This window comes from Teleopsis dalmanni, chromosome 1, assembly GCF_002237135.1.
Source record: "Teleopsis dalmanni isolate 2A chromosome 1, ASM223713v2, whole genome shotgun sequence".
Classification (NCBI taxonomy): domain Eukaryota; kingdom Metazoa; phylum Arthropoda; class Insecta; order Diptera; family Diopsidae; genus Teleopsis; species Teleopsis dalmanni.
The window spans coordinates 178,311,092-178,337,532 of record NC_051846.1 but is presented as its reverse complement, the minus strand read 5'-3'; the positions used below and the strand labels follow the sequence as shown (position 1 = coordinate 178,337,532).

The window sequence follows — 26,441 nt, the reverse complement described above, 5'->3', positions numbered from 1 at the left end:
GTTTTTCATCAACCTTTAAAATCCCTATTTTAAAATTTTAACCCGTTATTGCCAATGAGCCAGATCTCTTGCAGTTTTGAGCTCACAGTTGCTCAAAAACCTTAACCCAGAAAACAGTCAAAAATAAGATACAATATATCCTTTTTATCGCACAGTGTTATATATATATATATTATAACTAGTTTAACTATAACACAACTATATATAGCACATATGTTGCATACACCTATATTTTACCGATACTTTCAATAGCTTCTGTCAGTTAATAATATATTACCGGTATAGCAGCTTCAGAATGTCGGCTAAGACCATATAATTTTTAACATTCTATTACTTATAAGATTTGCTCATTCTCTTTGCTCTAATATTCGCAATGTGTGCAGAAACGTGAGCTCTTCCCATGCGCATCCAATATGCGGTATCAGTCGCTCGGTGAGCACAAAATGTTATAGAACTGTAAAACTGATTGGATGCAAATCGTTGTTGTTATTTGCATATTTTTATCGCTTTAATTATATTTAATAAATTAATTTAAAATTGTTAGCAAACCTCAATGTCAAGTAAGGTTCTTTTACATAAAACTATAATATTTATTTTTTTGTGCATTTTGCAACATAATTTTATACTCCAGGCACATCAACGGCAACAACAAAATTGGCGTACATTGTGGGCGCAGCCGTGGGCGTCACAGTAGTAGCAGGCCTAATACACTGGTATCGCAATAGTAAAAAAAAGGAAGAGATACCAAAAAAATGGCGCCGAGTCGGTACACTCAAGCAACTTAATATGTTCCCTATTAAATCCTGTGCGCCGCTTATTCTCACACCTGACACGGTTATAAGCTGCGATATTCTAGGACTACGTTTGGCTACACTACGTGATAGGCAATTTATGATCATCGATACGAAAAATCAAATTGTAACTGCCCGTACTTATCCGAGATGCGTATTGATCAAGATAACAATAATAAGCGCATTTAAATTGATGATATCAGCACCCGGTATGGAGAATATTGAATTGTATTATTTTTTACTTGCTCAGGATAGTACCAAACCTGATGTGAACACCAATGTATTTGGTTCCAAAGTAAAAGGTGTATCATGTGGTGAGATTTATGATAAATGGCTGTCAAAATATTTGTTGGGTAAAGATAGTGGGCTTCGTTTAATTTATTATCCGTATTCCGAACCTACCAAGCCCATCGACAAAGGTATGAGAAAGGAACCACATATAACATCTTCAGATACGGTAAGTAAAATCTTGTACAAATTTCAACTATATCTGTAAGACAGCTGATTACCTTCTTTTAAAACTTATGAAATCTGTTTTCTTATCTGTTTTGATACCATTTATATATCTACTTTAAGTACTTAAAAATAGATTGGCAGTAAGTGATATTTAAATCAAATATATTTTTTTATATAACTGTTTAGTTTTATTAGAAAAGAATATACAAACTAAAAGAATTTTATTTATATTAATTAAATAATTAATGTATATTAATTAAACTTTATAAACAATAATAGAATATATAAATATATACATAATATATGTGGACTATATCTTAACCAAATTTAAAAAAAATACAAGATTCAATACCTTGGGACGAATGAAATCGTATAGAATGGGCTGCAAGATTTTCAAAGATTTGTCTTTATATTTCTGAAACATTAAGATTTTTATTATAAAAATTTTTTTTCTAAATATTTTTATAAAATGTTTGCCCATGTTTTTTATTGGGTCCATCCCTATACAATTTGCTTTGTGTGTTAGGGCCATGTTATACAGATAGGCATGTGACAAAAGGTCACGGCAAATTACGTACTACTACCTTTACTACTATTTTGGTACTTTTTGTACATAAAGTTAAGGGGTAATTATTGAATATGCTTACGTATCCACATACTTACTCCTAAAGCCAGAAATTCTGACATTTATTACTGAGCGACACTGTTTTAACCAACGTGATGAGGAATGGGAAGTTTTGCAACCAGGACCAAGTGACTAAATTGAAATTTCTCTCTCACTCTCATTCTCAATTTTTTAATCCACATTGAAAACAGTAACAATTTCACATTTGACGTGAGCGTGATCGTGACCGGGACTGTGTATATAACAAGACCCTTAAAACAAGAAATCACACTGCATATGTAAATTTGAGTTTAATCTAGCGAAACTCTTGACGTAAGATTCGTTCCTTATAGATCTTATTACCTTATTTTCTTGTCTTTATCTTTTCAATAACAAACTTAATTTTCTCTTGACACTAATATTACAATTATAGGGTGCCTATAACGATGCAACCAGTTATATGCTAATGAATCTATCATCTATAAAAGATTTAAATACACGCATGGAACATCCAGTAGACCCATTACAATTTCGTGGTGGTTTTTATATTGAAATGGATAAACATGAACCCTATGCTGAAGATGAATGGAATTGGATTAAAATAGGAGACAATGCAGTATTTAGAGCAGTAGCTCCATGCGGTCGTTGTATTCTTCCTAACATCAATGTTAAGACTGGGGAACGTAGCCCAATCAATGAACCACTCAAAACTTTAAACAGGTTTGGAAAATTTAAAAAACTTTTTATAATTATCATAATCTTAAATATTTTTTTTAGCTATCGAAGAAAGAAAAATTATGGGAGTCCACTACTTGGTGTACATTTGGGTCTACGTCAAGCTGGTGATGTAAAAATGCATGACGTTATGTATGTGGAAGACAATTCAGTGGATGAATAGATTAATTGCAAATAGAAATTTCTTCATTTGCAAGTATATTAAAGTTAAAGGTTTAGTTTAACATTGTTATTCAGAAAAATTATGTTTTGAGATTTGAAATAAAATTTAATAAATATTGTTTGTATTAGAATTACAGGTTTTTTTGTAACCAAGAAGTGTAAGTATTTTAGAGCAAACATCGTTTTACTATCAAGGATTATCAAGCGAATAAGTATTGCCAAATATTCTATTAATTAAAATTTATATTTATTAACTAATTTAAATTTCATAGGTTAATACTACTACGAAAAATTTTTTTTCTAAAAATGTTTCTTTGACCCACAGAAACTTTTTCTGTTAGATCATTTTCCACTTCTTTTCCACGGTTTTTTAATTGGGTTCTATGTTTGATGTATCACTAGCTATTCTGAAAAATATAATTTTGGTAACTGCAATTACTGGCACAACAGATCTTTTAGGTCGCAGTGCACAATCCCTTCCTTTTAACCACAATTACTAAAATTACATTTACGATGGTCAGAGGTCAGCTGAGGCTTAATCCTATCGTCCCATTTATTTAAAACTCATTTTGAAAATATACATAAGATATCTACTTACTTAAGAACTTAATTAAGTACTCCCTAGACTCAAAACAGTCCTGCTGAAATCGAAATCGAGTCGGCTAGGTTGGACAACCAGCGATTGTAGGGGGTGATTATCCCCAAAAGACGTGTTGATCTGACTAGGTTATGCATAGATTTCAGTTTCTTGGAACATTTCAAAATATAACAGATAGATTGTAATATAATTCAAAAACTTTTAATATCATGAAAATATATTGACTCCAATGATGGTATAATCTTCACCTTTATCTTCTTTTCGTCTCGATTTCAATTTTAGCGGAACAACTTTATTTTTTTGTGCGTTATGTCGCATCTCAAGATTCTTTAAATAAGTTATTTAGTTAGTAAATATTTTAGATATATCTAAAATTTGCTGTTTATATTAGTTTCTAAAATAAATGACATTAAAACTAGGAAAACACAATGCCCCCTTAACATGTCTCTATGACAGTACAATAAATATGTCTCAAGTGTTCTTTTTCTATTTTACTATAATACATAGGTATATAAATTCTAAATTTAAAAAAATTTCTACATTGGACGTAAATGCAATGCAGTTTCATATTAAACCAATTTTCAATATATAGTCTAGCTTAGATGTTTATTTCAAGCAACGTTATAACCACAAAACTGGAACTTTAATCAAACTCTAGTAAATCAATCAAATACTTGCATTTGTAATATATCTAAAAATGTGGGCTTGTATTATTTTTACGACCATACTGTTTTTGTTTACATTTTATAATCTTTTTGATAAAATCACTTAGTATTAAAAACAAATTCAAGATAAGATTATTAAATAGTTATCTTAGACTTTACTCTTAGCAACACTGCAGTAACATATACCTATAATTGACAAAGTCAATAATACAAATAAAAATATATTCCAATTATATTCTGTTAATAGACTTTCTTCTATTTTAATTTGGTGTAGTCTTGCGAAGCAAGGTCACCCCTGCATGAGCGATGAACCTAAAATTATACTTTTACTATATATTATATTAGGTAAGCTAACCTGTAACATACTTAAACAAATAATCTGATACTTGAATCTGGTTGTTATTCCTGTAACCTTAACTACTAACTACTGGTCATTTAGCACTCTATCTTATTTTAATTTAGTTAATGTGAACAAGGGTATCCGCCTGTGTAGATTATAAGCTCAAAATTAAACTTGCACTTTATATTAGTTAAGTTAACCTGTGGCGTACTTAAATAGATAATGTAATACCTACATCTGGCAAGTGATTATTCCAGTAGCCACTACGACTAACGTGTGGTCACTTTACACAGTTTGTATTAAGAAATTTTTTAAAGTAATTTCTTCCATAATAAATCTAAGACATTGAATAGTTTCGCACTTCTTAACATTCATAAAGGACTTACTGTAATATCAAAGAACTTGGTTTGACCCTAAAATACCACGTTCATTAGTCCATCCTAAGAGAGGAAACAACAATAACGATTCCTGCTTTAAGACTATAACTTATTATACTTTCTACAATAAAAACTGCTAAAATTGCCAACTTCCTATTCTTTTATTATCAAACAAATATTTTTAAGACCCCCAGACGTCTATAATGTGGAGTAAAGAACTTATAAAAAGCGAAGATGCTATCAGTTTAAAACTATGTATATAAGTATATAAGTAATAAATTCAAAAATAATATTTAAAAATTAATATTTTTAATTAAAAATTATATAAAACATTAGGTCTACATGCAATAGATCTAAAATCTCAAAAACAAATAAAAATTCGTAAATAAATTAATCATCAAATCATTTCAGTAACAAACCGGCAAAATATTGTTGATAGTGTTTTCAATATATACATATATATGGTATATGGTTTCTTCACATAGTTTACCTATCGCTAGAAACCTGTTTAAATGACACACTTATGCCAGCTATAGACGTTGTACATTCTCTCTCAATGTTCCTAAAGTGAGAAAGCTATAAAAAGCTGTACATTAACCCACAATGTACGGCGCTCTCTTTCGGTCGGTTTGTTTTGATTGACACTCCACAATTTTTATGGCTTTCCTTTCTTTCATATAATATAGCAGCTGGCAGTCTGCCTCTTAACAATAGTAAAACGTTTGCTATACAAAGCGAGAGTGCAGAAGTCAAACAAACGTTATCTAAATTTCTTATATTTTTGTTTTTATTTTTTATAAATTTTTTTAATAAACAATTAAAAATGTCTAGTAAGTGTACAAAAAATATTTTTAATATTTAATACTCGATCAACAACAAAATGGATTACTCAATTGCAGATGCACCACCGACATCCAATACATTGCTGTATAGCATCGGCTTCAGTTTGGGTATAACAATGTTATCTGGTATATCTTATTGGTATTATAAACGTTTCAAGACATTGGCCACTCCACAGAAATGGCGACGTGTAGGCACATTGGAACAAGTCAATTTATTCCCAGTGAAATCATGTGCACCACTAAAACTCGCTGATGACGTCGAAGTGGCATGTGATGTGTTAGGTTTACGTTTGGATAGTTTTCGTGATCGTGGATTTATGATTGTTAATGAAAATTATGAGTTTGTTACCGGGCGACAATATCCGCAAATGGTGTTAATTGCTACCAAAGTTTTGGATGCTACAAGAATTGAATTTTCGGCGCCAAATATGGAAAGCATAGTATTGAATTTAGCAAAAATAGCTGAAGAAGAACCTGTTAAAGATGTGCACACAACAGTGTGGGAATCAAAATTAGACGCTATGTTATGTGGTGATAAGTATGATAAATGGTTTTCCAAATTTATTCTGAATAAGGAAGAAGGATTGCATTTAGTATATTATCCATACCCAAAACCAGTACGCACAATCAGACAACGTATGGCTAAGGAGCCACATATAACTAATGAAGATACAGTATGTATAATAAGACTGCGTTGGTATGTTATGTTAATAATTTCCTATATTATTTAGGGCACATTTGGTGATGCTACCAGTTATATGCTAATGAACTTAGCTTCTATATCGGAACTTAATACGCATGTACCACGCCCAGTTAATTGTTTACAATTTCGTGGTAATTTCCAATTGAAAATGGATGTAGATGAACCATATGCAGAAGATAGTTGGGGTTGGATTAAAATTGGTGAAGAAGCTGTTTTTAGAGTTGTGTCACCATGTACACGCTGCTTGTTCACAACTATTGATGTCGTAACTGGAAAACGTGACCCTGACAATGAACCACTGAAAACACTAAATAAGTAAGTCAAAAATTTTTTATGGAGATAATTTATTTAATTTACCTACTGTTGATTTTTTCGTCTTTCATTTATTTATTACAAATAGTATCAGAAAATGGAAAAAATATCCTTCGCCAGTGTTGGGTATACATTTGGGTTTACGTCAAGCTGGCATAATCAAAAATAAGGATGTGGTATATGTGGAAGATTCGTGAAGAGCTACGCTATGCAACTGATTTTACCTAATTCTTTGTTGTAATTTTTATTTAAAAATATTTATATGTTTTTAACAGGTTATTAGGTCACTAGTATATATAATCTTTGTTACATATATTCCGATTAAATTGATTTTTGTTACAATTTATTTGTATAAATTTTTAAATACATTTTAATTTTTAAATTAAACATTACTTCTTGTACTTGTTATTGTAACCCGAAAAGACCTGTTGATATTCCTATTAGAAGTAGTGAGTGGCACTAGATCATATGTATAGAAAAGCGACTGAGAGGCTTACACTTGAACGCTCCTTTGTTCATTTTACTGACGTTAATTTACGAAATACTTTAAATATATATTTTGTGACTAGTGTCTAAACTAAAACTATCAACTTAGAAGTTAGAAAAAAACTTTAAAAATAAAATAAAAAATAAAAGCCAACCAAAAGTTTTCTATTGAGATTCGCAAATGCCTAAATAATAAAAATAATTCTAAAAAGTAAACTCTAATGTTGTAGTAACCCGCTGGGACCTGCGGAAATACATGTATTCGTCATGTATTACCTTCAGGCTACAACGACAATATAATATAATAAATAATAAAAAAACAGTAATATTTATCAATACGTCATTCTATAGTCAACTCTGCTAAAACAAAAAATCGGGAATAAAACAGACGTTTATAGATTGACCAACCGCGATAAATTTTTACAATTATTATTGTCAAGTGCCTTTACTTAATTTAATCGAACATGTATATAATTCGATATTTTCTTAAATTTAATAAAATAATGATTATAATAATTTTTTTTTTTCATACAATATTTATTTAATATATCTTATTCGTCCATGTCAATCACTTAAAGTAGACTATATTATATATTTTTAATGCTCTTTCAAGCAATGGCTGCTTTTATTGCCTAACTTTAATACAATGTTATATCACCTAATTTACAATTACAAAAAAATAAACAAATGCAAATGAATAACATATATAAGAATATAAATAATAAAAATTTAATAATTGTAGCCAATTGTTATAATAATTATAATGAAAATAATTATAATATTAAATGTAATAATAATTATAATAATAATTATAATTAAAAATATAATCATATCATTAATTATATAATTGTAAATAATTAATTATAATTATAAATAATAAATTATAATTATAAATAATTAATTATAATTATAAATGATTATTATTATAATTACAAATAATTATTATAATTATAAATAATTATTATTATAATTATAAATAATTATTGTTATAATTATATAAAATATTTGAATTAAAATTATAAATAATTATTATTATAATTATATAAAATATTTGAATTAAAATTATAAATAATTATTATTATAATTATTTAAAATATTTGAATTAAAATGAAAAATAATTACGTTGACATTAATTTTAAAAATAACATATGAAATATTTATAGGGAATATAAAAAAATCCTTTTTATAAAATGTGTGTGTATATGAAAACTAATCTATAATTTATTACCCTTTCGTTTCTTTTGTTATCAATTATGTGATTTAATTCAAGCATTTTTGCCATAAAAGGCCATTACAAATCATACTAATAACTAAATATCCGCCAAATATTATTGCGAATCCAACGATGACATATAGGCGTATCTTTTTCCAAAACATTTGACGTGCTAAGTTCCGTGATGCTTTACGGAATGCGACTGACTGAAAAATAAATTAAAAGTTTTATTAAACGACAATCCCACCATAATGAAAAAAAAAACGACAATTTTAATAGTTATAAAAAAAGTTAGTATATATACATAATAAATATATAATAAATATTTAATAAATATATAATAAATATTTAATAAATAATATAAATATTTAATAAATATATAATAAATATATGATTGAAACAGGGATTATATATATATATATATATAGATATATCAGGGATATATATATATATACATAAAAGAAACTGATGTTATAACACATTTTCAAAAAGTGCAATCCGTTCTTAATTAATTAAACGGACCCCACATCTAAGCTTGAACGAGAACCTATCTATTTCTATCTATATATCTATCTATCTATTCTCTATTATTTTATGCCTTTGCTGTATTTTTGTGTTACACTACTATCGTACCTAGTATTGATATTATATGTTATTATATATATTAGACTATAAATCATCAAATTTTTATTTTCATTTTAATAATTCTAGAAAAAGCTCCAAGGTACATATCGTATCTATAGACGAATGTGATAATTTTTAAGATTATAAGAGTCGTGTATTAAATATTTTAAAATACTTATAATTTTTCGGAATGAACGAAATGATTAATTGAATTTTTGATAATTTGCACTCTAAAAATATAAATAGCTTAAAATAAAAGTGAATGACCGAAACAATGATAAGCATAATTTTATTTATTAATTATTTATTTATTTTTTCTTAATTTATTTGAGTTGGTAATCAAGTTCTCTAAAATATTTTATTATATTTATCGGTGGGCCTATTAGTATCTGACTAAGTCTATAAGGTGATTTTAGTATATATATCAGTCTATTTTAGTATATATATCAGTCTATTTTAGTATATATATCAGTCTATTTTAGTATATATATTAGTCTATTTTAGTATATATATCAGTCTATTTTAATATATATATCATCCAATACTTTTTTAGTATGTGTATTTTCACATTTTTGGTTATTAAGTGTGTAGTTTAACGAAATTTTAGTTGGTTTAGAGAGATAGTTGACAAAGTTCTCTGACTGGAATCGTGACATGATTTTAATGCTTACATAGATTAAGCGCCTAATATGTTTTTTAGTGTGTGTAATTCTGGATTTTTTTGTACGGTTATTTGATTCGAACGGATTTTATTGAAGAGATTTAATACTTTTTTCTTTTCTATATAATTTAACTATTACAACCTTCAGATCTCTGTGAAAATCCGTGTTTCTGAAGTACCGAGAAGTGTTTAGTATACTTCTCAAAACGAAATTTTAATGGATTTAAAGTTTGCTAATATATGTTTTGACTAGTCTTTCAGTACTGGGTTGTCTGGGCAGTATTAATGAACGCAACATACGTAACATAATAGCGCATTTAGTTAAGAAGCATTGATACTAAGTTAATTTAATATATTTATACAACATAAGATTCGCATAGAGATTATCGAAATGGTATTTTTAGATTATATTAATATTTTTTATTGATTTTTTCTTTCGCTTTAATTAAATAAATAAATAAATAAATAATAAATAAATAAATAATAAATAAAAAAGTTAAATATAATTTATAAGTTAAACAAAATTATTATAAAGAATTATATTATAATCTTACATTATATAAATATTTATTTGAAAGCATTCACTTACATTATTGCTTAAATTTTCCGTTTTATTTACAAGTAGTTCTAGTTTCTCTCCGCGATCTCTAAGATTATCTACAAAAAAAAAAAAGAATTAGTTTTAAAAATATTTTTAATTAAATTTTCAGTGACTGTTTTTAAAATAATAACCTTACAGACCTCAGATTAGATTAGATTATAAAAACGATCCTAATAATGAACCACTTAGACCTGTTCGTCCACTGTGTTACCATATAAAATTTGAAGACGATCAATTTTAAGATCAATAATAAAAGCTTAAAAGTTTTTTTGAAAATGTTCAATATTTCAATTCTAATTATTAATTCTCCGCGTGCGAACCCTGCTACTTGTAATCTGATATTTATGTATCAACAGTGAACTTAAAACTACTTTTCAAAATTTACTGACAATCTAAACAAGCTGACAATCTTTGTTGTTGTAACCCTCTGGGACCTGCTTTATAAGTCCTTCTGAAAGGTATCGAACGACACTTGTTCGGGAATGGCTCCGGAACGTAGACCCGGCTGTTCTTGGAATCATGTAATTCCAATTATATTATCTGCTTTACAGATTTCCGTGGGTTACATCAACAACAACAATATACACAGCAAGCGTTAACAAACGCAAAATGATAACATTTGCAAACAAATTTTATTTAGAAATGAAAAAAATTGCAATCTTCTCTTGAGATGTTTTTCCCACAAGTGATAATTAAAACTCATTTTATATAATAAAAATTATGTAAGTAAATTAAATTATAAAAAATTAAAATAATATTTCATCAGTTTTAATTTTTTCAAATATTTGATTTTTGTTTTTGAAGATAATGTACGAGTATAAAAATATATATTTTTTAAATTAGTATGGTTGTACTGACAAGAACAATTATGTTCTTTTGGCCCATATTGGTGATGAAGCTGTAGCTTTCAGAATGATTTATAATTATTATAAACAAGAAAAATTAATCATGGATTCATGTAACTAATACCTTAAGGTATATAAGTTATGTGATGTTTTGCTTTCTTATTGTTGTTATTGTTGTTGTAGCCCGCAGAGATCAATTAAGCAGATAATATAAACGGCATAAGAAGGATGGGTTGTAGATAGATGATGGCAGTGTGAGAGGGGAGATCGAGTAAGAATAGATTAAATATCGGTTATGTGTCATCTCATCGTGTTAATCAATTTTATATAAAACATATGTATATACTTTTTTAATTCTCCAACGTCTCTCTAACACCACGAAAGTAAACATTTTTATGTGAGGGGTACAAAAGTTAAAAATGAAATAAATTTGATACGTTAAAGTAATTGAGACACAGATGTTTTGTGGTTAAAGTTGTACGTGAAAACTAACCCGTTTCAAAATTATAGAAAATAACATTTTGTGAGACAAACAATGTGCAACAGTAAATAATAGAATAAAAGGTACAAAAAGAAAATAGAAAAGCAAAACTGGGTGGCCTAATTTACTGTATTTCCGTAAGCAAATGAGCATTTAAAAGTTGTTTGCCTACAAGCACTTCTAAAGCTTCCTTGACTATGTGTGTGTGACTAACTTCATATTTCATACTTCACACTGCTACTCCTAACCACATTTATATTCACCTATATTCTTAATCATTATGTCTTTTAGTTCGCCAATTTGTCCATGCACTTTTGAAATGGCTTCCACTTCGCGTGAATGACTAAAGAACTGCATTTGTTCTGCAAGCACCTTAGAGAACTCCGTATTCATGGCATAAGCAATAGCAGTGGCCACTTGTAGTCCATAGGTTTGTATGAATTTTTGTTTAATGTCAGCAAGAAACAGAAAGGCTCGTGTGCGATCGAATTCCTACGATAATAATAATATTAATCATTTTCTACTAAACAAATGAAATATTTTACAATTCAGTAATTACTTACATTATCGGTGATGCACATGTAAATAATTTTATTTTTACAAATATAATGTATTAAGTACTGACTGTGTGTAAAAGTCAATTTTTCATTTTCCTCATCAATCTTTGATAATATATGTTCCGTCACCACAGCAAAATTGCCAACGCATCCAGCATACTTCGCCAGCACGGTGGTGCCGCGCGAGATGACGCTATATAAAATCGGCATATTCTCAGATTATTCCGTATGTCAAAACTGTTCTAATTATTAGAGCACAAAACGATCCGATTGTAGTGTGTTTTTACGGCCTGAATGCAAACGATAAATGACTAATAAATACTTGTTTATTTACGTCGTTGTTGTATTTGTTGTTCGTTTTATGTATTTACTGAAAAAAAAATCATAAATGTAAATTCCAAGAACGTAGTTATATATGCGATTGTAGCACCAACTTCTGCCGCACCCTTATCGGAATCCCCAAGACCTACCATAAAATAACTTCGTTGATAAATGCAATTATAAAAAAAAAAACAATTTTTATCACTTTTTTTAATAAATTTTGAATTTTTACTCACTTTTAATAATTACACATTTATTTATTAACTTCTTTTTTAAAATACTTTTTTATTTAATTAAATATCAAAATTTTTCCTAAGTACGCGTCATTGTTTAAAGGAAAAATATAAATAAATAATAACAAAATTGCTGCAGTTCTTCGCACAAATACACTTGCACTTGTTCCCTATAAAAATGCAAGATTTTTCACAATATTTTGAAAGAATAAAATGTCATGCATAAAGTGTTGCCACACTTTTGCAAAATATTGTATGCCAAGATTCAAATACGTAACGATCGATATTTGGAATTTAGATATAGGCCGTATGCGAGTTCGAGTAAATTGTTGATAAATTAAGGGAAATAGTATATTATATCGGTATGGCAGCGAATGTTGGTATTTACCAGAGTTTCGAGTAGGATAAATTAGTTAAAATTAGGTAAATTATGTTTTAACATTGTGAAAATTTTATAAAATGTTTAAGAAATAAATAAATAAATTTGAAAACTTTTAACCAAAAATAATAAATAAATAAATATACATTTACATAAGTGCAGTATAAAAATCCCTAGGAAATTTCAATTTACTTTATCTTAATTTACTCGAACACGCACACGGCCATAATTGGAATGCATTGAAAATTGTGTAAATTATTATAGTGATTGAAAAAACAGAATAATACAAATATTCCGTCCACAATTGTTTTTTTGCAGGCAAGGTTCTGTCAAATTGTTGAATATGTGTGTAAAGTAAACAGAATAAATGTTTATCTAGCAGTGATAGTAGTCTGTAGTTTCTGTTTATCGGTAGTCTATAGTTTCTGGTAGTCTGTAGTTTCTGGTAATAGTTTATGCTGCTAGCTTAATAATATGTTTCCGCTTGTCTTCTTTAAGCATTAAAGCCGCTGATGAAGATAATAACGCTACAAAATGCTTTCATATAAATAAGCTAACTATAAATAATAATATATTTCCACCACTTAGTAAACGTTATTTACTAAGTAAATTTCAATACCCATACAAAGGGCTTACGTGCTTTTTAACTTACTTACACATAAAGTAAGTACAATTAGACCAAAAATGTCAAATACAGCCCTTAAAAATAAATTTCCCCTAAAGGAAATCCCAAAATTTCAATCTAAATTTACTCTCGATCTGTCAAATTTTGTTGCCCAATCTAACGTTTTTAGGGTAATTCAACATTTTTGTAGTTGTGTTAGAAGGCATTTATATATATCATACATACATATGTCAAATCAAATCACACTTTATTTGTTGAGTCATATAAAACAACTGTTTATTTCAGGGTAATCTTGCTACTCTGGCAAAATATCTAAAGTACTATGAATTAAACTCAAGTATTGTACATTTCGAGTGAATATCGATTAAAAAAGTTACATCAATCGTGAACGGCATATGAAACTTTATGAATTTCAAAAAAATTGTTAAATTAAATTATACAAATTAATTGTACAAATTAATTGTGCAAATTAATTGAAATTATTAATCATAAAATGTTTCTTTTGCTTTTCTACACACACACAACTAAGCAGAGTACATGTATATGAATTTTAAATCTCCGGAATTCATAAAGTGTAGCAAGCATCAAAAATATATTCTCAAAAAATACTGAAGTGTGTCATGGGTTTCATATTAGCTTACGTTGACGTACGTAACCACTTACGTTACAGATTTTTATGTTAAATAAAAATTATATGGCAACACTTTTCACACTCTCTGAATAATGCAGCAAATAAACATTTTGTTGTTATTAGGACTGTTTAGGTGAAAAGGCGCAAGCAATAAGTTTTTTAATAAAATTGATAATCTAATAAAAAAACGTAAACATGAGCGATTACTCAACAATTAATGGCAATGGCGTTGTTTTGGACAAACAGGACATGTATGTCTTGATGAAATTGGTCAAGAAATACAATTTAAAGCAAAGTGAAGAGATACTTTTCAATGAAGCAAATATACGGCGCGAAGATCTGGTGGAACTCAACGATCCCGATAATAATTTTAATCATAATGAACTCATAACACGTGATGGTGAACATAGTCCATCATACGATAAATCAATAGATCCCAAAATATACATTAAAGCCTTCGAAGATCTGCGTACTTTTGTTGGTGAAGCGCTAGACATATACAAGCATGAATTGTCTATGGTTTTATATCCTATCCTGGTGCAAATATATTTTAAGTTTATCGAACATAATATGGCTGAAGCTGGCCAAAAATTTATAGAGAAATATGGTAAAGATTTGGATTATTTTTATCGCGAAGATCTGCAACAACTGTTGCTGCTGAGGAAACGCGTGCACTTAGTAAACAATGACTTGGTGGAAGCAATGGATATAGATAAATTCATTATACGTATGTCACGTGATTCACACTCACTTTTCAAACGTCATATACAAGATCGCAAGCAAGAGGTAATCGCTGACATTGTGGCAAATCACCTGCATTTCGATACATACGAAGGCACGGCACGTAGTAAGGAACAGTGTGCTATCACGTCTGGTGCATCGATAGGTGAAGCAAAACGACAAGATAATAAGGTGCGTGTTTATTTTGGGCTACCGAAAGAAATAGATATACAGTTATTGACCACACCAGCACCGGCACCGCCAGAAGAGGAAGAAGATAATGATCCTGATGCACCAGACAAACCCAAAAAAAAGAAACCTAAAAAGGATCCACTATTTTCAAAAAAATCGAAAACTGATCCAAATGCACCAGCAAATGACCGCATACCGCTGCCAGAAATGAAAGACTCCGACAAACTCGAAAAGCTGAAATCATTGCGGGAAACCATGAAGCGTATCGCACTTAACAGAGATTCATTACCTTCAGTTTGTTTTTATACAATACTTAATGCACATAATACAGTTTGCTCCGCCGAAGTTTCAGAAGATTCAACAATATTAGCAGTAGGTTTAACCGATTCTAGTATAAAAGTGTGGTCCCTTACACCTAGCAAACTGCGTGAAATGAAGACTGCAGAGCAACTAAAGGATGTCGACAAAGATAGTGAGGATGTAGTGGCGCGTATGATGGACGAACGTAGTGGTGAGCAATGTCGCGTGCTTTATGGTCATAATGGTCCCGTTTTTCGTTGTGCCTTCTCACCTGATAAATTGAATTTATTATCTTGCTCTGAGGATGGTACTTTGCGTTTATGGTCTTTACTAACGTGGACTTGTGTTGTAGTATATAAAGGACATTTGTTTCCTATATGGGATGTGCGTTTCTCACCACATGGTTACTACTTTGCATCTGGCTCATATGACAAAACGGTACGCTTATGGGCAACTGACACATATCAACCACTACGAATATTCGTAGGGCATTTGGCTGATGTAAGCTGTGTGCAATTTCATCCTAACTCTAATTACATTGCCAGTGGTTCTGAAGATCGCACAGTACGTTTGTGGGATGTCTTCAACGGTCAGTTGGTGAGACTTATGACTGGTCATAAAGGAACTATCACATCATTAGCATTTTCAACTTGCGGTCGCTATTTAGCTTCGGGCGCGGCGGATAACATAGCAATCGTTTGGGACTTAGCACAGGGACAATTGATCACAACTTTGGTGAAACATACAGGTACTTTAAATACCATGACATTTAGTCGTGATGGCACTATATTGGCTATTGGTGGCCTCGACAATTATTTAACGCTTTGGGATTTTTCAAAACTTGCTGAAGAGTACATCAATCAAAGCACAAATGCGTCACATAATCCTGATATCAACGATGGAGAAAAGTATTTGCTACGTGCATATCCGACAAAAGCGACACCTTTTCTTACGCTGCATTTTACAAGGCGAAACCTACTATTTGGAGTAGGTACGTTTAGGTCATAATATTTTCTATATGAATTGTCTTAATCGCTAATTTAAATTTTTTTCATTAAACAAATTAAGTATAAAAAAATAAAAATTTAATTTAAAATACCGAAAACGTATTTCTTTTAATTTTATTCGCCTGTGCCAAATTTGCATTAAACATTAACTTTAGTCTAATTAACATATTCCATGGGAACGCACTCCTCTGCGGCTACATGCGTAGGCGAAGAGCCGTCAATTATGTGGTCATTCGATTCACTGAAAAAAAAAAAAACAAATTTCATCAGTTTTTTACTCAATACTCAAAATACTTTTATTAGTTACCTGTCTAAAGAGGGTTCATTGCTAAACATTTCTGTGGGTACAGTGGCGGGAGCGCGTTCAGGCATTAATTCCATAACAGTTTGTCTTGATTGCAGATGTCGTTCGACTTCAGCCGCTGTCATATGTCCTTGTTGTGTGTCCAATGCGGTTTGCTGCTCTTGCTTTTCGCTCTCAGCATAACTACTGTCAGCTGTTACTGGTGGCAATGCAAATCCCTTTCTCTTGCGCCCACGTACTGCAGCATTTGAAGTATTTTCATCCAATTTATACCTAAAGTTTTTTTTTTAATTTTATTATTTAATTTATTACTTAATATTAAAAATTACCTTTTTGGCACTGGTGTAGCATCGTCATCGGATGATTCTGTTTCTTCGCTTTCTGATGATGTGTTTTCTGGTTTTTCGTACATCAACAAACGTTCCAACAAAAATGTTGAATCTCTATCAATCTTAAGCAGACGACGTTGATTCACACGCAACGCTTCTTGAAAACTTTCATTTTCCTAAAATACAATTTATATATATAATATTGATTTTTTTATTACTATTTTTACTTATAACAAACTTACGTATATCAAAAATTTAAACTTTCGTTTTAACTGACGATATTTCTCTTTGTAATCCGGTTCTGCTTCATCGGATTTTCCTGTCATAGTTTGTCTTTGTACTTGTTCATCGTCTGAACCTGAATTTTCATTCGGATCTGATGTTTCATCCTGTTGTGCAGCTTGTTCATTAGCCATTGTGCGACAATACCAGCCTTCTAGCATTTTCTTATCAATTTAATTGAGATTGTTAGTAATAGAGCCTTTTGTGGAGGAATGGGATTTTGACAGCTAAAGTGCTGTAAACTGAAACTGCCTTACCAACAAACAAATAACACACTGTCGGTGTGGTGGCTCACTTAAGACCAGATTTTAAATTTATACACAAACTTGTATTTAATAAGTTTTTAAAGCGTTCACTAAATAACAAAAATACATACACAAGTTTTTTGAAAACATTTGTTTTAAAACTACTTAAATTCTTTCTTTGTATTGTAATTTCTTTCTTCTTTTACTAATTTTATACCAATTGAACACAATCAGGGTTGTTCACTGTTATCGCTCTCGGTTATATTTACTATGCACTAATTAATTATATGCGATATAAAGTTTTATTTAAACATTTGTTTAATACTCTACTATTGTTATTATTGGATGCACAATAGATCAAACTGGTCGCAATGCATAGGGGCCTTAGCCTAACCCGAAAACCCCCAAATACAATTGTTGGCTGGCTGTAATAATTTATTTTTCTTAGTGAAACAAACGAATAGAACGTTTTCACTGGCTTCGTTAGACCAGTGGAAACATACTATAAGCGTTTTACTGTGAACGCAATAAGGACGAGACGAAACTTAAAGGACCAGTACAACCCAACTGGGTATAGCTCACCATTAAAAAAGCGCTGGAAAAGGTCTTTATACAGTCAATGCCAGTTGAACGTATTATTATTATATTATTTTAACTCACTTTAAACATATTAAGCAAAGACATACATTATTTTATATATGTATATTTATATGTCTATGTATATTTCTATATAGTAACTATTAATTAAAATATGCTTTAAAAAAACAATAATTTCATATTAAATCAATTTGTTGCCTTTCCAACCAATTATTTGCTTTTTTCAGAATTTCTGGATTATCTGTATACTCCTTTTGCACACCACTACCGCCAGTACGCACAAAACTCGCTTCTCCTTTATTCAGAATTCCGATCGCTTCCATTTCATGACCATTCACGGCAGAGTTTTTACGAAAATTCGTTATGTTCAAATGATTGATAAGATTTTCTGAACCTTCAGTGGTCAGGTTGCAATCAAGAAAACTAGCAAGTTTTGTAATGGTGGCACTCAAATCCTTAAGCATGTCTTCATATTTCAACATCAACACATTAGGTAAATGACTATGAGCAAGTGCTTCTTTAATATGACTGTGGTATGGTAACCAAGGATCTTTAAGATAAACAATATTAAGAATAATTTAAATAAATAAATAATAATAAATATATATACTTAGTCCTCTTTCAAAATAAGACCAGTAACGTGAGAAATCTCCTACATAACCTTGTGTACGATATAATCTGTTAAGATGATAATAAGACACTGCTACATCTTTAGGATCGCGTGTTACATAAATGATCTTATAGTAGAAATAATATTTTTCAACGATTTATTTAATATTTTTTTTTGTTTTGTAAGAACTCACCTTGCATTTCTTCTCCAACACACTGGGTGGCAATAATGAGAATGGAAAGTGTGTCTTTATAAATCGTCTTTTACCGATTTCAATTTCACTTAAAGACTGATAACCTGGACGTGATATTAATTCTATGAATTTCAAGTTATCTGCATCATTTGCATTTTCTTCTATTAATTTGCTTTTTATCTCCGGATGTACGAACAATGGAAATCTATAAATTTTATTATAATTGGATTACACATATTTTTTTTAAATTTTAATTTAACATATTATACTAACTCAAAGAATGGAAATCTTTCTGTTAGTAGTTGACTCTTAGCTGCATCGAAATCCAAATTATTTGCTATTAACCAAATCATTTCTTGTGTCCAAGTGGTACCGGAACGTGGAAACGTTGCAATCCACACATCATCGGAGCGTGCTTCAAAATTATAATATTCCTTTGCCTCATTTTTGTATTTGTTAGGAAAAAAGTATTTTTCCGGTCCAACTTGTACGAAGCCAGTTTTTTCACCTTTTAATATAAACAAAAAATGAAAAAAAATATATGGGTTAATAATATAATACTGGACTTTCAAAGATTATATATTAAATTCTGAAAAACTGTTCAATTATGCAAACTACATATTTCTTTCTAGCATTGCTACATTCTTTCACTCAAAAGTGGAGAATAATCCCATAATATTTATGACAACCATTTCATAAATCCCTAATTTAATCATAATCCAATACTTCTCTAAAAACCAATGCAAATTATTGAGTTTAAGTTTTCAATCAAAACTGTGCCTGAATATAGAATCGATCATACAAAATCTTCTTTAAAGTCGACTTTAATCCGGGTTACAATAGTAATCTTGTGTTAAAGATAACGTTAAAGATACTTTACGATACGTCAGAGTGATACAATATCTTCCATGCAAAAAATGTATTGACCAAAGATCACTTCTTCAGAATAAATCTGTAATATAAATAAAAGGGTAAAGGTGCGTTTCTGATTTCTCGGGCACGCCTATTTTCGACAACGGATAGTAATTAGATAAGCTATTTTGGAAAACTTTTTCTATTATAAGTTTATAGCTATATGTCTATATAGCCTACTTCTCGAGATACTGTCGTTTTAACTGCTTAACTTTTTATATTAATTGCTCACGCAGAAAACTACACACTCATCTGGTTCCAACTAGTAAAATAACTTTTACATTGACAGCATAAACAACGCGTCACCAGAATAGACGTGTCAAATATATTCGAGGCTTTATAACACTTTAAAGCGGTAATGTTTATATATCACTTTACTTAGCAGCTAACAATAATCTGTATCCAGAATTTATTTCCAGTTGGTGTTTCTAATTGTTGTTGTAGTAGCCGGTGAGGATCTCCTTGTAAAATCCCTGTTTGGTCGTCAAGATTGACAGGTGGCTCCGTGACGTAGACCCTGCCATTTTTGGAACCGGAGCGTTTAGTTGTTGTTGATAGTTTTCATATTAAAATATTCAACTTCAAAGTCCATTATTTTGGAAACTAAACTTGGAACTTGAAACAACTTCAAAGTCCATTATTTTGGAAAGTAAACTGTATAGACATATCACTTACTTACTTAGGGACTCTACCATTGATCTAAATTTAACTCTATTGGGTGCTTCGCTGCATATATTATTCCAGCTATAATTTGCATTATTGAGATCTCTGCCTGTTGTTCTGCGCCAAGTTGTGCTGATGCACTAAGCTTTCTTGAGCCTTGGGGGTTTCATTAGTGCTGTTCTTGCAAGTGTAAAAAGTTCACAGGTCTATAAAGTGTGCAGTCAATCTATTGTTATTTGCGTCGACCAGATTGAGTTGGAACGGTTTCTTGTTGTGTACAGCTCTACAGATTTTTATATCTTATTCTTTTACGCTATCTTATACCAAGTATTCTGCGCAAATACCTATTTATGATGATCTATATTTTTGACTCAATGAAGTTGGATGCTTTCCATGTTTCACAGCCATAGAAGAGCACAGATTTTATATTTGATTATATTAGATATATAGTGTAGTAGAAAGAGTAGTTCAAAATAGTGTCTATATTCAGACTCGTTGTTAAATAGGCGTCCTCAAGAAGTTAGCACCGTGCTAGAGTAGATTATTTCTTGTCTTTTGTTTTTATATAGGACCAAATTTTCTGTGATGATTTCTTATAACTAATTATGTCTTATGATGATTCTTTTAACTTTACTAATTATGACTTATGACGTTAACTAAAACTTTTTTATATTTACTAATTATAACTTATAGTTATACTAATTCATCTACGCTAATTATGACTTCAGTTTTCGCACAAATTATATTTTTCATGTAATGTAACTTTAGATCTTTAAATATAATATAAAAAAATATATTTATAAACGACTTTATTATATTTATTTTATATATATGTTTTCTATATACTATATCCCATAATATTACCGTGAAAATATTCCAATAATTCGGAGTTCAAGTTTGACTCAACGGTTTCGATTTCGAAAGGAAATTCATATTTAAATTTATTCATGTTAATATTTAGTATTTTCACACCGAACTTAAACGCTGAACTAGTTTTCAGTTAGCGTACTTAGAAGCAACTGAAGTTATGCTTTGCAATTGAAGTTTTAAATTAAATAAAGAGAAAGTCTGATGCTGCACACGAGGTAAACAAAATGCAATAAAACTTATTTTGCAAGCGCTTCACTAGTTTTACTTGTTTGCGGTCAGTTCGGTTCAAAAGTTGTGGACTTAATAAATATAAAAAAAATTATTACTTAAAATAAATTTAGTACATGTTCAGAAAGAGCAATAAAAACGAATTAAAATTTTACAAAACATGGGTTATTAAAATATTCTTCGTAACAAAACCGCAATTATTTCATAATACAACGACTTAAATTTAAACAAAAAGCCATGAAATATAAAACTAAACAAACTTTACGGCACAAATAACAATTTTGTTTAATGTAAATAATCCATTAGAAAAGGTTTATCGTCTGGCGCATAAGGCGTTAATGGTACATCGTACGGTAGTGGGAATGGTGGTATGCCATCACGTATTTTGCCCAGTGGAAATGTTTCTTCGCCAGTCTAAATTACACAAAAATATATATTCGCTTTAATTACACAGCAAAACTATATATTATGTTTATTTACTTACCACAAATCTGGGCAAGAACAGCACACCGGCTTCATAGTTTGCTATGCGCAAGCAAGGCTGTAGTTTAACATTTTTGTTGAAGGAGCCCCAAGCAGCTTTTGATAGATTGGCTGAGGTTAACACAAACCAATAAATTTCTTCCTCTTCAAGATTTACACGAGTGTAGGATTTGATGTGTGGCATGGCATGTGTACGATAACGCGCATTTGAACGCCACTGATGCAAGTACTCGCGTAACCAAGGTTGTTTATCATTTGTGTTTTTACTATAAGGTAAGCAGCCACCACCTAACATGCCATCGTGACTATTACTCACATTACCATAACTCGGATATATCATTTTGAATGGTGGTATTTGTTGTAAACCAGTAGACTCTGAGTCTTTGCGCAAACTATTAAGAAAATCATGTTGTATCCACGCCTGTACATTGGCGCCTAAGCTGCCTATGCTAGAACTTTGACATATCACTGGTATTTTATAGTTTATTTTAGTGGCATGTTGCTTCAGAAGGCTATTAAGCCGCGCATGTCCCCAAGGATGACCACGTGGTCCTTCGAAAAAGCCTCCAGGTACAGAACAAACAAGGAAAACACTGTAAATTAAATTTATTAATAAAGTGTGGTATGATTTTTGAGGGTATTAAGGTTCATCTCAAAGAAGACACTATTCACTTAGGCGCTATATGAAGGCCTAGAATTTAACGTTCATACCTGACGTGAGGCCTCAACATCACAATGTTCTTAACACACGCACAATATATTGCGGCTATAAACATCCCATAAAAATTCCGCCGGTATCAGTTGAAGTTATGTGCTTGGGCATTACTTCGCCATTAGTGCGGAGCGAAGCTTATCTAACACCTCTGATGGTCTTTGGATCATAGCACCCGATTGGAAAATGCAAATCCACATCGAATGATTGTAAATGAATACAATTATTCTACCCGCGTTATTCCCTTTAAGGAGACAACCTTAGTAGTTAGGACAGCCTAAGCTGCGGGCCCGGTCGGGCGTCGGACTTAGGCCCTATATGTGAGCCCAATAAATATATAATTTTCATATACCTAGTTGTACTTAGTAGTGCAGACTGTCTCACAAGAAGACACGAAATACTTAGACACCGCACTCATAAGTGCTCTATGTAGCCTGATTTAAATATTATAATTTTTATATAGATTTAAAAACTAGTGGTAACCTATCTCACAAGAAAAACTGAATAAGGCAGTTCCAAGAACGGCCGGGTCTACATCCCCGAACCACTCATCAATTACGATGATACAGTGCCGTTCATCACCCCCTCAAACGGATTTTACAAGTAAATCCTAGTAGGTTAAAACAACAACAACTCACTAAGGCTCTACATATGTACAAATTAAGCCCGATGTAATAAAGACTATCAAATACTTACTTAATAGCACCGAAATCAGTGCGACGTATACGATTAATCCATGGTTGGAGTGCAGCAATTTTATACTCCACCAAATATAACAATAAATCTTGTCGAAATTTTGTAGGACTTTCACCAGCAACTGTATCAGCGTCTTCAGGTAATGGGTCTAATTTTGGACTAATCCAAATACCTTGTGTACGATTATTCCAATCATCTTCGTACAAATTCGCTGTAGAGATAACCACACGCATTGAACCATCCTTATAACCTATGAGCATCATTTTTGTATGTGAAGTTGCAAAAGGTGTTGGCATATTTACTTTAATAGCAGTAATTTGTGGTTTATGTTTGGAAATAGTAGCTAATTCAGGCATATCATCACCATATAAAACAAGCAATGGTTTATCTCTTAAATAAAAAATAAACTTTTAACAAATATATATACAATAAAGTAAATAACAACTTACAATATACCAGCAAAATAATAATGACCAAGAAGCCAACCAATATCAACCATAAAATTTATCTGGGCAGTTGACTCAACTTCACCGAGACTTTCATCAAAGATTTCTATACATAAAAGAAAAATATTTAACTTCACAAACATAATTATTATTAACTAAATTATCACACCTTGTAGCGTTACTGTCAATGGTTCATGATGAGTCTGTTTGCAGTCGGTAATGGCAGTAAGGAAAAAATTATAGGGAGCTGACTTCTCTAGCTTTTCAGCCATTTTTCCTTTCTCCAACACAACGGCTATGTAATCCTTAATGTTACGATCGATTCTTGGCTTTTTTCGTAAATTGGAATTATCTTGTTTAACTGCTGCTGATGAAGTACTTGGCACTGGCGATTTATTACGCTCCACTCGTTCAACTTCATCCTGTTTAGTAACAGTCACCGTTTCGCTCTTAATTAGAAGAATATATTATAACAATTTCATTTACTGTAAGTTTAATGTACCTCTTTGGTACTACCCAATCTGTAACCACCGTTCTGGCTTTGTGTAGTGTTTTGAGTTGTGGTAGTTTTGGTTTGTTTCTTCTCAGCCTTCGGAAATACTTTTTCCAACAGCTTCAGTTGTAAAACTATAATATCTGATGACATATCGTACTCGTCTGGTATGTCATACTTCTTAGTTTGCGGATTTATGCCCTTTTCGTATATTTTATCCACTACAATATAGCGTTTGTTATTTGTATATATTTTAAATATATGTAATTTACTTACAATGTGGATGCGAATATTCACTAAAATGTATGGGATTTTTCCTATAACAATTTTCACCATATTGGCAAACCTTTAATTTTGTTTTGTCGGCTAAAATGTTAATGATTTAAAAATTATAAATTTGTTAGTAAGAAAATTCATTATAAACAATATTAAGAGTTATTACGTTTTGTTGCCATTTTTTGTTTATAAACCAAAAGAAGCCTAAAAACTAATAAACGTAGCCGCGAAATTTTTAGCAACAATGTCGATAGTGCAGTAGTCGTACAAACGTCAAATTTATATGAAGGGATGGCTAAGCTAATGTTTTGATTTAGATGTGACAAATTATTAATAACTTATAATTTTATTTTATATATTTTAAATGTACGTAATGAATTTTGTAATCTTTTAAAAATTACACGAAATATATTAGAAATATTTATTTTATGCATATTACATATATATTACTTCATAAAAAGTCAATACTCACAATCTATTAATAATGCTTTCTTATACCATGTTTCTATTGCCTTATTAAGGCAGTTTTATTCATTAATACTAATGAGGATAGTTTACAATATAAATAGCTTTAACATAAATGGGGTTATTACAATTAAATCACTTGTTAAAATCACTTATTGAAGGCGAAAAATATCGAATGTAATCCTTAAAGATAAATTTCACACAAGTTAAATTACAATAATTTAAAATATCTGTTGCATGTTTTATAAGAATAATGTTAACAAACAATTGCTTCACATGCATAAATCAGCTAATGCCAATGGAAACGCCCAAGTCTTAATTTTATTAACGTAAGTGATTTAAGCTACAATGTGAACATGTTATTAGTTTTTGATCATTTTTAAATTATGACACTTTTAGCGAATATATATATTTTTTAATCATTTAGTATTATTATTTAATATTTTCAAATCTTTCATTGAATAATTTAAAACATTTTACTATTTTAAATCTTGTCTCGCGCTGTTTGTGTTTCAACTGTAATAAATTCAATGATATGTGTACTTTAATCATTTCAAATAAATATTTTCATTGAATTTAAATATATGTGAATATTTCAAGCAAAATATAACCAATGAGTTGCAGTTATAGCAAAATAATTATTTGATTTCTACAAATAATTTATAAACACTAAAATTTAGATTATGTAACATTTTTTCTAAATATGCACGATTTGCACGCCCATTTAGAAACAGATTACTTTTCGTAGTATGAAGATATAATATTGAAATATTTTACCTTGATTACATTAATCAAAACAACTTCCATTTAGCATCAACTAGTACATTGCATGTACTAGTTAAAACAACTTGATTACACAAAGGCCTGGTCGTTATGTGACGACATTTACATTTACATTGTTGCTACTTCCCATTTAAATGTCAAATTTTATACCCCGATATCTCTAAAATTAAGTTATATTAAAATATAGCTTAATGGAAAAAATTGTTTAAATAGCTGTCCTTATTAAAATCCATTATCAAATAAGTCTGTCCAAATGATCAAAATTTTTTCACGCGGCCTAATTGTGAAAATCAAAATCAGTTTCATAACAATTGGGATTTGACCATTATGATATATCCTTTAAAATATAAATATTCTGAAATTTATGATTTACATTTATTTACTACTTGCACT

The 26,441-nt window shown here is 30.2% G+C and overlaps 7 protein-coding genes across 11 annotated transcripts; 3 read left to right on the top strand and 4 right to left on the bottom strand.

Moving 5' to 3' along the window:
- Positions 1–415: 415 nt before the first annotated feature.
- Positions 416–2,882, top strand: LOC119670424 (mitochondrial amidoxime-reducing component 1-like). The gene is made up of 4 exons (XM_038080680.1): positions 416–560; positions 632–1,248; positions 2,285–2,571; positions 2,629–2,882. The coding sequence occupies exons 1-4, from the start codon at positions 554–556 to the stop codon at positions 2,747–2,749; spliced, it is 1,032 nt and encodes a 343-aa protein (XP_037936608.1). The 5' UTR covers positions 416–553; the 3' UTR covers positions 2,750–2,882.
- Positions 2,883–5,423: 2,541 nt separating this feature from the next.
- LOC119671244 (mitochondrial amidoxime-reducing component 1-like) lies at positions 5,424–6,900 on the top strand. 2 transcript variants are annotated; one of them, XM_038081797.1, is made up of 4 exons: positions 5,424–5,558; positions 5,628–6,244; positions 6,302–6,588; positions 6,674–6,900. In XM_038081797.1, exons 1-4 carry the CDS (start codon positions 5,552–5,554, stop codon positions 6,780–6,782), a joined length of 1,020 nt encoding a protein of 339 aa, XP_037937725.1. In that variant the 5' UTR covers positions 5,424–5,551; the 3' UTR covers positions 6,783–6,900. The 2 variants fall into 2 exon arrangements, with proteins under 2 accessions (XP_037937725.1, XP_037937717.1); XM_038081789.1 differs by lacking the exon at positions 5,424–5,558 and having other exon boundaries at positions 5,575–6,244.
- A 1,338-nt stretch (positions 6,901–8,238) lies between these two features.
- On the bottom strand, positions 8,239–12,649 carry LOC119670423 (vesicle-associated membrane protein 7-like). 4 transcript variants are annotated; one of them, XM_038080678.1, is made up of 6 exons: positions 12,611–12,631; positions 12,488–12,519; positions 12,060–12,423; positions 11,760–11,988; positions 10,159–10,226; positions 8,239–8,490 (listed from the first exon to the last, which is right to left on the bottom strand). In XM_038080678.1, exons 3-6 carry the CDS (start codon positions 12,261–12,263, stop codon positions 8,332–8,334), a joined length of 660 nt encoding a protein of 219 aa, XP_037936606.1. In that variant the 5' UTR covers positions 12,264–12,423; positions 12,488–12,519; positions 12,611–12,631; the 3' UTR covers positions 8,239–8,331. The 4 variants fall into 4 exon arrangements, with proteins under 4 accessions (XP_037936606.1, XP_037936605.1, XP_037936604.1 ...); XM_038080677.1 differs by having other exon boundaries at positions 12,060–12,519; positions 12,611–12,649; XM_038080676.1 differs by having other exon boundaries at positions 12,060–12,533; positions 12,611–12,648.
- A 1,570-nt stretch (positions 12,650–14,219) lies between these two features.
- Positions 14,220–16,513, top strand: LOC119670421 (transcription initiation factor TFIID subunit 5-like). Its single transcript, XM_038080674.1, has one exon. The coding sequence runs from the start codon at positions 14,438–14,440 to the stop codon at positions 16,460–16,462; it is 2,025 nt and encodes a 674-aa protein (XP_037936602.1). The 5' UTR covers positions 14,220–14,437; the 3' UTR covers positions 16,463–16,513.
- A 70-nt stretch (positions 16,514–16,583) lies between these two features.
- LOC119670420 lies at positions 16,584–17,647 on the bottom strand. Its single transcript, XM_038080673.1, has 4 exons — positions 17,337–17,647; positions 17,095–17,270; positions 16,769–17,038; positions 16,584–16,702 (listed from the first exon to the last, which is right to left on the bottom strand). The coding sequence occupies exons 1-4, from the start codon at positions 17,535–17,537 to the stop codon at positions 16,618–16,620; spliced, it is 732 nt and encodes a 243-aa protein (XP_037936601.1). The 5' UTR covers positions 17,538–17,647; the 3' UTR covers positions 16,584–16,617.
- Positions 17,648–18,394: 747 nt separating this feature from the next.
- Positions 18,395–21,838, bottom strand: LOC119666801 (luciferin sulfotransferase-like). Its single transcript, XM_038076079.1, has 5 exons — positions 21,461–21,838; positions 19,295–19,529; positions 19,022–19,226; positions 18,829–18,955; positions 18,395–18,768 (listed from the first exon to the last, which is right to left on the bottom strand). The coding sequence occupies exons 1-5, from the start codon at positions 21,543–21,545 to the stop codon at positions 18,395–18,397; spliced, it is 1,026 nt and encodes a 341-aa protein (XP_037932007.1). The 5' UTR covers positions 21,546–21,838.
- A 9-nt stretch (positions 21,839–21,847) lies between these two features.
- On the bottom strand, positions 21,848–25,089 carry LOC119670419 (probable tyrosyl-DNA phosphodiesterase). Its single transcript, XM_038080672.1, has 8 exons — positions 24,967–25,089; positions 24,801–24,890; positions 24,534–24,745; positions 24,201–24,480; positions 24,035–24,137; positions 23,586–23,975; positions 22,179–22,770; positions 21,848–22,108 (listed from the first exon to the last, which is right to left on the bottom strand). Exons 1-8 carry the CDS (start codon positions 24,977–24,979, stop codon positions 21,980–21,982), a joined length of 1,809 nt encoding a protein of 602 aa, XP_037936600.1. The 5' UTR covers positions 24,980–25,089; the 3' UTR covers positions 21,848–21,979.
- Positions 25,090–26,441: the final 1,352 nt, after the last annotated feature.